The sequence below is a fragment of the Cervus canadensis genome, chromosome 5 (assembly GCF_019320065.1).
Source record: "Cervus canadensis isolate Bull #8, Minnesota chromosome 5, ASM1932006v1, whole genome shotgun sequence".
NCBI classification, from domain to species: Eukaryota; Metazoa; Chordata; class Mammalia; order Artiodactyla; family Cervidae; genus Cervus; species Cervus canadensis.
Window position 1 is genome coordinate 100297557 of NC_057390.1, and position 12316 is coordinate 100309872.

The following is a 12316-nucleotide window of genomic DNA, read 5'->3' on the forward strand; positions in this document are numbered from 1 at the left end:
TCTGATCCTGCCCGTGGAGCCGGCGTGGACCCCTGGAAAGCACCAGGGCCAGTCCCTGCGGCGGTCACGGGCCTGACCCAGAGCGAGCACCAGCTCAAGGGGAGATGGGGGCGCCCGAAGGGCTGGCCGGCCTCGCGGCTTCTCCGCTCGGCGGGGAGACGGCGCGCCTGCAGGACGCGGGAGCGTCTCTCGAGGAGGCAGAAGTAACGCTGTCGTTCTCTCTGTTTCTCTCCCTCCCTCCCTGCCTGCCCCTCGATGTTTAGGCCAGAATCACTTCTTGGCCCAAAGAAAACCCGGGTTCCTGGTTCAGTGAATTCAAGCGTGGCAAACTGGTAAGACGGCCTCCGCCGTGTGTGCGGTGTGGTTTGAACCCGCCCGTTTCGTATCTTGCAGAGTAGAATGGCCCGCTGGCCCAAAGAGCAGCCCGCCACCTGGTACAGTCAGTACAAGCGAGGGTCGCTGGTAAGTGGCCCCGCGGCCGCCTGCTCGCGGCTCGGCCTGGCTCGGCTCTGCATGGGACGGACCCCCAGCGCCGCACCTGCTCTCGCCCTTTGGCCAAGCTGCTCCGCCGCCGTGACCGCCAGGCCCAGGCCAGCCCCTCCTGCCGCGCCGACGGGGGTCCACTCTAGCCGAGGGCAGCCGGGCGGCTGTCTGCTCAGGTGGAGGGCGTGAGGCTGGCTTTCAGAGCCCCCCGCCGGGGGCTGCCAGGAACCGAGACCAGAGACTCCAGGACTGGAGGGTTTATTTCGCTCAGTCCTAGTGGGCAGCTCGGATGGGGTGGGCCCTGGACCGTTAAACCGTCCAGCCCCTGTGCTAACTTCTGGGGATCCAGTCTTAAAAAACGGCCCATCCAGAGGTGCAGGCAGCTGGCGTCCCCCGAAAGGACTGGACGTGGTGGGTCTCCAGGGGTCAAGAGACTGAGGCCAGTCACACCTGATCCCCTAGGGCCATGACTGCTTCCGCCCAGTAGAGCGTTTTCCCAGACCGTTCCGGGGCTTCGACTCAGGCCCCTTTCTGGGGCCCAGTGCAGAGTTCTGTGACCCCTTCCCAATGAGCTTAAGGCCCAGGTTCCAGACGTGGTCACGCGGCAGGTGCCACCAGAGCTCCTCGCTTCCTGCGTTCTCTCCTCGGCCCGGGTCCACCCGGCCGCCCTTGAAGGACGCCCTTGTTTTCTCAGAAGCAGCTCTCGGGCCCACAGCGTGGGCCTGACCCTCCGCCCTTGGTCAGCTCCCCAGGGGCCCAGGGCCACTCTCCCCCGGGACTCAGAGCAGGGCCATCCAGTGGTCCACCCCGGGGACCGTGATCCTAGACCCCGAGGTGCTACGTGCTCACTATTAACAGCTCACGCCCGTGTCCTCGAGCCCCGGTCACCGAAGCTTTTTCTAGACACAAGGCCTGCGCTCGCCTTGCCTCGCCGTGGGCTTCCTGTCTCTGTGCGGACACCCAGGCACCCTCGCCCCCTCCCTCCTGCTGACTCTCTTCCCCGCGCCGCCTTGGGGCTGTCCTCAAGACAGAGCCGCTGGCATGCAGAAGGATCTGAAGTGGGCACCCCTTGGGAGGGCAGTGCCCAGGGCACTTGAGCCTGGCGGATGGTGGTGGGTGGGCGCAGCACTCAGGAGGAGGAGGGCCCAGGGCCAGGTCCCTTCTGCAGCCGGGCTGGTGGGCTTCTCCAGACGGGGCCCTCATCCCCCACGCCCACTGCCTGATTCCGCAGACGAGGGCGCAGAGCACCCACTTTCAGCTGCCGACCCGAGCCCACCTCCTCCTCACGTCCTGTTTGACCAAGAATGGAGGTGGAGGGACGGTCCCAGGGACGGCAGCATGTTGCCTCCATTTTTCGGCCGCATCATTTCCAGGTGCCCGTGACTGTCACAGGGCATAGATGAGGTCCCCCCCCTTGAAGAAATAGGCGCTTTTCTGGGCCGGCTGCCCTGGGCGTCATGAAAGGGATGCTGCACGGCCCCTTTCCCCCAGGAGGGGAGGGGCTCACGCCAGGGCTCTGAGATGCCAACGGGGGTCTCGGGGTGGGCGGAGCCTGGGCCTCACCCCTGCCCGGCTCTGGGGCTTCAGGTCCTTCTGCGTCCAGCACTGCCCCCCGCCTCTCTCTGCGCATGCCTCCTGCCTCCAGTCAGTCACCTTCCCTCCAGGAGGAGCACCCGATGGCCCCGACTGCGGTTGGTATCCCCTCTCTCTCCTCAAGGTCCGGCTGGAAGTCAGCGGCCGGCGGCCATGTGGGGAGCTGGCCAGCCGCTCCATGCCCTTCCCACCCAGGTGGGGAGGAGTAGGAAGCCGGGCTTGGCTCACCGCCATCAGCCGTCCTTACACAGATATCTCTATATACATGGGCAGTAGTGACTTCAAGCCCCCCTTGTGTGATCAGCATGGGTGTTTGGGGGCCCTTCCCGTGGATTTCCACGTAGAGTAGACCGTCTGTAATCCCTTCTGGTTCTTCTTGGTTCTGGAGGTTTTACACTTGGCTCCAACCCTCTTGTTGAGCAGAGCGGCCAGGGCGTGTGTCAGAGCTGGTCACAGGTGTCCCCGGCCAGGGGCAGGCATCCCAGGCACCAAGCTGCCTCTGCGTGCTTGGGGGAAGCCAATGCGCCTGCCTGGCTGAACCGGGCGCCGGGGTCTGAAGCAGAGCAGAGATGGAGCAGCCGTGTCTCGGGAGGACCTGGGATGTCAGGCCCTGACGTTCGCCCGCCCCTGTCTGATGGGGACCCAGGACGGGCCGAGCTCGCTCTGCTGGGTCTGAGAGGAGGGCCTTCGGGGAGGAGAGGCCTGCCTTGTCCCAGGGGTTTGGGAGGCCCTGCTCCTGCCGGGCGCAGCAGCTCACAGAACCGTCATTGAAAAGGTGCAGAAGTTGACCTGTCCCTCGGGGTGCCCAGCATGGGCCTGGCTGAGCTCCCAGCCAGTGACGCCGAGGAGTCATTTGGGAACCAGCCTGCCCTCTCTTACGGGTGTCTCACCCCGACTTCAGGCTGCCCGCTCACATGGGCAAGGCTGACCCCCTGACCCCTCGGCCAAACCCCACCCACTGTGGTCTCTCCTGGGTGAACGCCCGGGGAGGGCGCAGCAGAGGCCTCCCCTCATGCTCCAGGGAAGTGCCCAGTCCCTCCAGGCCTCTGGCTCTCGGCCACATGGCCTGTGACCCTCTCACAGGCTGGTCTTCCTGTCTGCTGGCCAAGCACCCCACACCTCGTGCCCAACCGTCCCATTCCTCTCCGAGGCCTCGTGCCCTTTCGGTGTCCAGTTCTCACGGCCCCCGTCAGGTCTTTGTACATCACGGCGACCACCAGCCAGTGGTCAGCATCATCTAATGAGCACCTTCCTTATGCTGATCTCAGAGCACAGAGATAGAGCTGTGCATGCCAGGCTCCTGTCCCCAGGGTACTCTCGGTCCAAGGAGGGCCACAGACCAGGCCCCAGGGGCCCCCAGACAGGAGTCCAGTGCTGGCGTGGAGGGCCCTCCAGCCAGAAGGAAAGATGGACACTGAGCCAGGCCACGCTGGGTGAGGAAGTCTAACCCAGGCAGGCTTCCTGGAAGAGGAAGCATATGAGTTGGGCCCCAGAGGCTGAGTAGGGATCAGCCAGGCAAGGAGTGGGTGGGTTACTTGGGTCCTTGAAGGAAACGAGGCCGGGCTCACTTGTTCCAGGGAACCCCACAGAGAGCCAGCGCGTGCTGGCCTGGGGGCCCGGGTGTGTGGCTTGTTTCCAGGTGGGGCGCTTGGCATGACCCACACTCCAGAGGAGACAGCTCGGGGCTGAAGCTCCCAAGCCCGCCCGTGTGGACGAGGGGCCTTGCGAGGCCGCGAGTCCCCACCCTGCTGAGCCCCCGTCCTGTCGCCCTGCAGCTCTCCTACGTGGACGCCGAGGGCAACCCCGTGGGCGTGGTCCAGATGACCTTCCTGCGGCTGCTCAGCGCCTCCGCCCACCAGAACATCACCTACAATTGCTACCAGTCGGTGGCCTGGCAGGACGCCGCCACAGGCAGCTACGACAAGGCCATGCGCTTCCTGGGCTCCAACGACGAGGAGATGTCCTACGACAACAGCCCCTACATCCGCGCCCTGGTGGACGGCTGCGCCGTGAGTGTCGTCTGCGCGCGGGGCGGGGCGTCGGGGAAGTGGGGCGGGGCATCGGGGTGGGGCGGGGCGTGGGCGGGGCGTGGGCGGGGGGGGGAGCGGGGGCGGGGTGTCGGGTGGGGGCGGGGCGGCGGGGCATGGGGGGCGGGGCGTGGGTGTGGCGTCTGGGGCAGTGGGGCGGGGCGGGGGCGGGGCAGCGGGGCGTGGCGTCGTCGAGGGCGTGGCGGGGTGCGACGTCTGGCGCCGTCTCCTGCGGGGCAGTCATTTGCTCTTTGTGAATTTCCCAGGCACCTGCCATGTGCCGGGCGTAGTGAGGGCTGACGGTGGCTGGCGGACGTGGAATTCCGTAGCCCACAGCGGGACCTTCCCGAGGTGCTGGGGGTTGGAGAGGGCGAGCCCAGGTCCCTGACCCAAAGCCTGGGGTGCTGTGAAGTGCTCTTGGTCCGATTCGGAAGTTGAGACGCCTCCACTTTTTGGGAACGGCCGGAGCTGAGGCTGAGCCCCCTGAGAACATGGCCATCCTGGGAGATGTCTGCAGAGAGCGGGCAGTGGAACTGCCCACTCTCATGACATCCCCAGCTCACACTGGGTCCCCTCCCTGGACCCTGTGCCGCCCTCTAGGAAGGAGGCTCTGCTCAGACCGGAGAGGCCGGCCAGGGCTGGGCTGCCTTCACTCCTTGGACCTTGTACTTGCCCCCCTGCACCCCTACATGTGCCCCCCAGAGTGAGGGTCAGCCCCTAGATCTGAGCTGGGTCCTTCTGTCCTGGGATCCTGGGAGATGTTTAGCACAGCAGTGCACGGTGCCCAGTCCTGGAGAAACCCTCAGATGGGTCTCCCGTGTGGCCTGTCCGAGGCTGGAAGTCGGAGGGTCACCAGGAATCACCATCCTGCTGGTCTTACTGCCGCCTCTGACATCTGACCCCTGACCTATCACCACCTGCTTCCAGAGACCCTGCCTGAGGTCCCTGCCCAGCCTGGCTCCCTCAGGGGACTTGGCTAGTGTAGGCTCTGCCCTGCTGGGTGTCCAGGGCCCACTGCATGGTGCCGGCCTCTGTGGACACCCCCCTCTGGAAGGCGCCAGCCTCCCATCTTATGGTCAGGAAGCCCTTCCCTCCATCCTAGGACCCAGTCCCAGTTGGGGCCCTTCCCATGGATTTCCACATGGAGTAAACTATCTGCAGTCCCTTCTGGTTCTTCTTGGTTCCGGAGGTTTTACACTTGGCCCCAACCCTCTTGTTGAACAGAGCGGCCAGGGCGTGTGTCAGAGCTGGTCACGAGCGCCCCCAGCTGGGGGCAGACATCCTGGGCACCAAGCTGCCTCTGCATGCTTGGGACAGCCAGTGCTCCTGCCATTGCATTCCCATCCCATGCTGTCGGGGTGTGTAGGATCTGAGGGTTCTCCCTAAAGTCCGTCAAGGTGGTCTGGCCACTTGGCCAGCCCGGAGTGTCTGGGATGAGCCCAGAGGGCCGGCAGGAAGGCAGGTGCTGACCCACTGCTGAGAGCAGGACTCAGGTAGAACTAGACTCACATCTTGCCTCCTCCCCTGGCTGCTCTGCTGGGACTGGCCTGGGCTCTTCAGCTGTGGGAGCTCTGGACCTTCTTTCCAAAAAAGGATCTAGTTATAGCCCCCGGGGTTTCTTGGGGATTAGAGGTGAGTGTGTGCGGGGCAGTCATGGGGCCAGGGTGCCTGGCGGGGCAGCCTCCTCTCCCTGATGCCCTGGCCCTGGTGTGGGTCATCCTTCGGACCTGACCATGGCCTGTGCAGAACGGGTCCCTCCCTGAGGTCAGGGGATGCAGGGCACCCCGGGAAAAAGGACCCAAAGCTCCGGAAGCCCTGGTCGTCCAACATCTGCTCACGTTCCTGACGCAAACCCCAAGCTGCTTCCAGAGGTTGTGAGGCACCAACTAAAATCCTGTCTCGTGTCTGCCTCCTACAAAGGAAGACAAGAATAGCACTGATTCACGGGGCTGCTCCGGGAGGAACACGCCAGAGGAGAACTCAGAGCTGCGCTCAGCTGCCATGAGCCCAGAATCATCGTGGTTCCTATTTTTAGGCAACTCGGGCTCCCGAGTGTGAGGCAATCGGGTGGAGGAGGAGGAGGAGAAATGAGGACTTGAGGAGGAGGGTCAGCCCTGGGGCAGAGCCTGCAGTGGGGCTGAGCTCCCCGGCTCCCCTGGCAGAAAGGGAAACACTCTGGTTGGCCCATACGTGTCACCTGTAAAGGGCGGAGACTGGTTTTCCAGAAGAGGGGACGTTCCCTGAGAGGATGCTGGGAAAACGTGTCTGGGGTGAGGGAGCAGGTGGTATTGCCACGTGCACCTCTGGGGACAAGAGTGCCCAGCAGAGGGCCACCGCTCTTCAGGACGGTCACAGTTTCTGAGTCACTCAGAAGGTCAGAAGGATCTGGCTCCTTGTCTCCACCCACCAAAGCCAGCCCTGCTGCCCAGGCGCCCTGACACTGAGACCCATGTGAGATCCAGACCCTGAGCTGCTCCTTGAGAAAAACACAGATCCAGTCATCTGCTGCGACCCCAGGAACCCTGGCCGTCATTGCCACGCTCCGTGCCGGTCCTCCGGGCACCTCCGATGCAGAAGCAAGACTTGGCATCATGGAAATATCTGCATTTGGTGCTTGACGTTTTTACTCTTGGAAAGAGTCTGTCTTTGAGAAGATGTCTAAAGAGAGTAACCCAGCTGATGGGGAAAACTGGGCTCAGCGGACAGGCAGGGGAAGGGCCGCGAGGAGGGGCTGTGCTCCGGGCCGGGCGGAGCTCGGAGCTGGGGCACGGGGCGCTTCTGGAGGACGGCCGGGAGCCGTCCGTGCTCTGCTCACCCCGCGCCACGCCGCCGCCCGCCTGAAGCGCAGCCCCGATCTGAAGGTCACACCCCTCCCAGGTGCTCGTGCAGGAGGCTCAAGGAACGCAGGCTGGGGGCAGAGAGGCCTGCCTCCCTGGAGGCCCGCTCGGTCCACACTGTAGCAAGGACCGAAGACGCTGGGATTTGGACGCTGGCGTGGGCCGGCTGTGCAGCCTGACGGGCGGGCTGCTGGGTTCAGAGGCTTAAGGAGCCCCGCCACATAAACCCCGCGGTCTGTGCAGCTCCGCGCACCCTGGGGGCCCGGTGCCAACCCGTGATGGTTACTTATGCCTCAGGAGTGACGGGGTGATGGAGCCCAGTGCTCGTGGACGCCCCCCTGAGCGCTCTGATAACCACAGCGCCAGGGCCCCGTCCGTCTGGGAGAAAGCACCCGCCAGCTCGGCACATGCTGCCGTCCCTGGGAGGAGGAGGCAGCGGGCACCGGCGCCGCCAAGGCCTCTCTGTCCCCTCCCCGTGGAGGAGAGGCAAGCCGGGCTGCCTGGCTCCCCGTGACCACAGAGGCCCATCAGAGGCCAGGGCGGCTCCTGCTAGGTGGTAGTCGGACCAGGGCCAGAGCTGGGGCAGAGGGACAGGTGGACTCTGAACCCTCCTCGCTGGACCGGCCAAAGGAGGGAAAAGGCTCAGCTTCCTCCCAGGGCTCCCCACCTAAGAGGCGAGGGTGGCATCCTCCCTGGGGGCCCCGAGTCCAGCCCCGCTGCCCCCCAGTCCCTCCCAGCACCCACAAGGCTGCGGTGGCCCTTAGCGCCTTCCCTGGCAGTGGAGGGCTGGCTGTGCTCCCCGGGCCGGGCCTCAGCCCCTCCACTGGAAGCCCACCGCATCTGTGCCCTCAAGCTCCTGGCCGCTGGACAGGTCCTTCAGACAGTGTTGCTCAGAGGCTGACTGTGACCCACGCGTGTCAGCATTGCCCGAGATGCATCTAAACCATGCAGATGCTGCATCCTGCTCGCGGCCTCCTGAATTCTGTCTCCGGAACAGGCTGAAACCAGCGGTACTGACAGCTCCCAGGAGGACGCACCTTGACTCTGAAGTGTTGATCCCGGCGTTAAAGCGATCCCAGCCTGGCCCGCTGAGGGTGCTCCGTTCCTGTGAAGGCAGGGCCGAGGGGAGGCGAGTCCGCGGGTCGCGGAGACTCTGAAGGAAACTCAGAGCAGGTCTCTCCCGGGCTCAGTCCAGAAGCGCCTTCACGGAGGCCCGGCTGGGATGATCCCTGAGGCTTCACCCGTGCTCCCCATGTCCGTGGAGCACGGGTACCAGTTCTCCATGGAGAAAAATGAGCCGCAGAGAGTATGGTAGTCATCCATTGATTGTAACAAATTACCCCCCATGTTTAGCACCTAAAATAGCAGCTATCAGTCACCTGACTTAGTTTCGGACGGTGACGAATCTGGGGATAGCTTAGCGGGCTGGCTCTGGCCCAGCGTCTGTCCTGGTCTGTTTGAGCAGCTGTCACAGGTGACTTCTGACCAGGGGCTCATCAACAGCACACAGGCGTCCTCACAGCACTGGAGGCTCACGTCTGAGCCGATGCCAGCTGTCCGGGCTGGTAGGGGCCCTCCCCCAGGCTGCGGATGGCCGCCCCATCTCCCCTTGTTAAGAGCTAGCATGCCAGCTGCTTCTTAAAAGGGCGCGAATCCCTTTCATGAGGCCCCTTCCCCGTGACCTAATGGCCTCCCAACACAGTCACCCAGGGGGTAAGGCTTCCCCATCGGGTCTGGGGCCGCACAGTCAGTCCCTGAAGGTGCCTGAGGTTGCCGAGCGACTGCCACGTGAAGCTCCCTCCTGAGGCTGTCCTCACCAGGCGGGCTCCCCCGAGGAGTGATCCACCGGGAAGTCTGGGGCCGGGGCTGTCCTGAAGCCTGCCACCCAGAGAGTGGCGGCCACCTCCTAGCACTGACCACTTTGCCAGGGCCACGTGGGGCTCCAGGGGCTTTACGTGGCCACCCAGGTGATGGTTATGGCCTCCCTGAGAGGGTCGTGCCCACTCCATCCAGCTGGAGGGGGGTGAGGCCGCCGGAGGCGCTACCTTCTCCCTGGACCGGTCACCCCTCGTGGGGGGCTGCACGGGGGAGGGACAGCCTCCCTGGGGCCAGATCCAGCTGAGGCCGCGCCTGTTCTCAGGCGAGGCAGAGAAGGCCACTGGTCCAGAACAGGCCAGCAGGCCATGTCTTTGCTGATCCTGGACCCTCATCTTGGGGCGCTGCCGGGGAGCGGGGCCAGTGCGTCCCTGACAGGCGTTCTGGTGCTCAGGGTTGGGTGTGGGTGGTTCTACGTCCAGGGTGGACTTGCACCTTCAGCCCGGTATTCTGGGGGACGTGGCCGGCGGGGGAGGGCAGCCAGCACTCCTGGGGCAGGTCTGTACCCCCTGGGGTTCCCTCTCCCAACCAGAAGGTGGGGCTCTCGTCCACCAGGGTGGTGCTGGGCAGGAACTCAGATGCTCACGGGAGTGAGGCAGGGGGTTGGAGCTGGGGAGGGCTGACTCACCCTGGCTGGACTGCCTTGGGGCAGATCCCTGTGGCTCAATGGGGGGTCCCAGCTAGCGGGGATGGAAGCATGGGTCCTGATGAGCTGAGGACCCTCAGCACACCCTCCCTACACTGCGTCCCGCTCCTAAGTGGTGGGGCTGGATGGATGTCCTGGGGTGAGCTGCCTGCTCCCACAGCGGTCATCCTGCTGGGGGTGGGTTTCGGAGCTGGGGGGCATGGCGGACCTGGGCCATCGGTTCACCTCGGGGGCCTTGCTGACCCATTCCGCTCTCCCCCTCCGCAGACGAAAAAAGGGTATCAGAAGACGGTTCTGGAGATCGACACCCCCAAGGTGGAGCAGCTGCCCATCGTCGACATCATGTTCAACGACTTCGGTGAAGCGTCACAGAAATTCGGATTTGAAGTGGGGCCGGCTTGCTTCCTGGGCTAGGAGCCGCGAGCCCGGCCCCAAGAGCAACCTCGTGACCTCAGCGCGCCGCCTGTGGGCGTCCGGACAGTGAGGGCCCCTTGCCCCTCCCCACCGCGCCGGCCGCCCCGCCCCGAGAGAGCAAAGGGAAAGAGCCGCGTCCGCGCCCCCACCCTGGAGCCGAATCACATGACCTAGACGCCCCGCAGCCGCCCGCTTCCAGCAGCCCCTTCTACGACGCCGCACTCCCTGGGAAGGGAGCGGGGCCCACGGGTCTTGCCCCCGAGCCCGTGGATGGTCTTCACGGAGAGGGGTAGGGCTGCCATATTTGGAGATCACTCATTTAAAAAAAAAAATTCAACTTGAAGATGTGTATTTTCCCCTGACCTTCAAACCTTGTTCCGAGGCCAGCCTTGTAAAGGTCACCCCACCCTCCAGAGCCTCCGTTTTTAACAAGATCCATTCACAGGCCAAATGTCATCCTGCATGTGCCTTTCCGATGGATTAAAGGTGCTTTTGTTTTTGTGAGTTTTAAGTAAATATTTGTATTGTATTGTCATACATGTTCAGTGTCCCTGACTTTCAATCATGCCTGTGAACCCCGCTGCAGTCCCTCTGGGAGAGTTGGAAACACGGCCAGGGCGTGCGTGCTGGGAGGCGGTCCACACCCCCGCCCTCTCCAGGACGTGTGATGAATTGGAAATTTGCAAAAGGCAGCGAGCATTCGCCCCACCATTCGCAAAGCAGGTGCCACTGCCCCTTTCAGACAAGTCTTTGATTAGCTCTGGATTTTTTTTTTTAAACGGGGAGAAAAAGAAAAAAGGATTTTATACTCTGCCTTCTCCACATGCACTTAGATGAAAACGCAGGCTTAAATTAATTTTAATTGCTTCCTTTTTCCATGTTTCTTCCTGCAGAGCCTGATGGGAGAATGTCCAGGGCAGGGAAACCACATTTTCTGTCGATGATAATGAAATGAAAATTGGTGCTTATTTTTACACTCCTCCTTTGTGGTGCTATCTGTTGAGATCTCCCTGAAGGTGTCACTGGGGCTCCCTGCTGGGCCCCGTTCCCCATCTCTCTCCCTCCACCATCTAGGTTTTTGCCACGGACATTAAGATAAACGCGGCCACCTGCCCTCCTGTAGCCCTGCCCTCCTCCCAGACAGCAGCGAAGCCGCTCCAGGCCGGGTACCACTCCTAGGCTGTGCGTCTGTGATCGGAAGACGCACGCACACAATAGGCGCATGCCTCCCGCATGATCCACAGTGTAACGATGGCAGAGTGTACTCAGTTGCCGAATGTTTGTGGTGCTAATTTCTGCGTTGTTTTTTTTTTTGCAAGAACTGAATTGAGGCAGCTCGTGGCCCTCAGCGGGGCTGCCCTCCGTGTGGCCTCAGCAGACAGACAAATGTGCAATGAACTCCGTGATTCCCGCCGGGGTCACCAGCTGTGCCTTATCCCCTTGAAAGCGATTTGGATTTCCGTCTGCAAATGTGTTGGGCGTGGGTCTCAGCTGCTTGGGTGCTCGGGCCAGCCAGGCTCCGTCCGGTACCGGTCCTCCTCACCGAGCAAGGGCGAGGACTTGCTGGGCTGGCAAGGAAAGGTGATTCCTTTACTGTGAAAAGCTGCCCGCGTGCAATGCCCTTTCCTGCCAGGATGGGAGAGCGAGACGGGCCCTGGGGCCCTGTGCAGCCCCCTCAGGAGGCGTTGTGACGGGTCCCGGCTCTGGTGCTGTTCTCCGCCCACCCTGCCCCATCGGACCGTGGTTCCAGCTTAGGAAACCGCAGCAGAGCAACCCAGGAGTAGCAGCACACCCCCCACGAGGCTTTCCCGAGCTCCCTGGAAATTGAGTCTTGCTCTTGCCAAAGAAAAGTCTGGCTTCGAGATTCTTCCGAACCCAGGATGCCAGCATCTGCCAATGACCCTATCCTTCGTCTCTTCAAAAGAAAAGCCATATCGGATCGTTGCCACAGGGTGCCCTGTGGGTTTTGTCTAGGTCATGTGATTCCATTTTGATTTCTCATCCCACCGAGTTCTCCTTTTATTCTGTCAATCTTTTCCTCCATTGGCCCCTTCAAAGCTGTTGTAATTTGTACTGAGTCAAAACATGTCCCATTCTCCCCAGACCACTTAGCTATGATATATTGCAATAAAATTACTTCTTATATTTGCAGAAATTCTTTTGGTGTAATTTTATTTTTTTCCCCCTCATCTATATAATTGGACACATGTTGATGAAGAGAAAAGGAAAATGGTCAAAAGAAAACCTATGGCAAATATTCTAGGACATTAGGCCCTTTAAAATAGAATGTCAAGCGACATAATGTATACACTGCCCGAAAACCCAATAGACGTGTTCATACGTTTCAACTGTAATGCCCAGGAAAGGGTATTTTAAAATATTTTAAACCTGTGTAATAGAGGAATAACTGTAATAGTTTTTCAATAAATCAAGATGACTGT

The 12316-nt window shown here is 62.0% G+C and overlaps 1 protein-coding gene across 1 annotated transcript in view; it reads left to right on the plus strand.

The window, feature by feature from the left end:
• The window catches only part of LOC122442539 (collagen alpha-1(V) chain), a 156435-nt gene extending 144405 nt beyond the window's left edge, over positions 1–12030 (plus strand). The window contains exons 91-93 of the mRNA XM_043470391.1: positions 394–462; positions 3852–4085; positions 9729–12030. Of these exons, the coding sequence (XP_043326326.1) occupies positions 394–462; positions 3852–4085; positions 9729–9875 (450 nt within the window). The 3' untranslated portion in view covers positions 9876–12030. The remainder of the gene's footprint in view (positions 1–393; positions 463–3851; positions 4086–9728) is intronic.
• Positions 12031–12316: the final 286 nt, after the last annotated feature.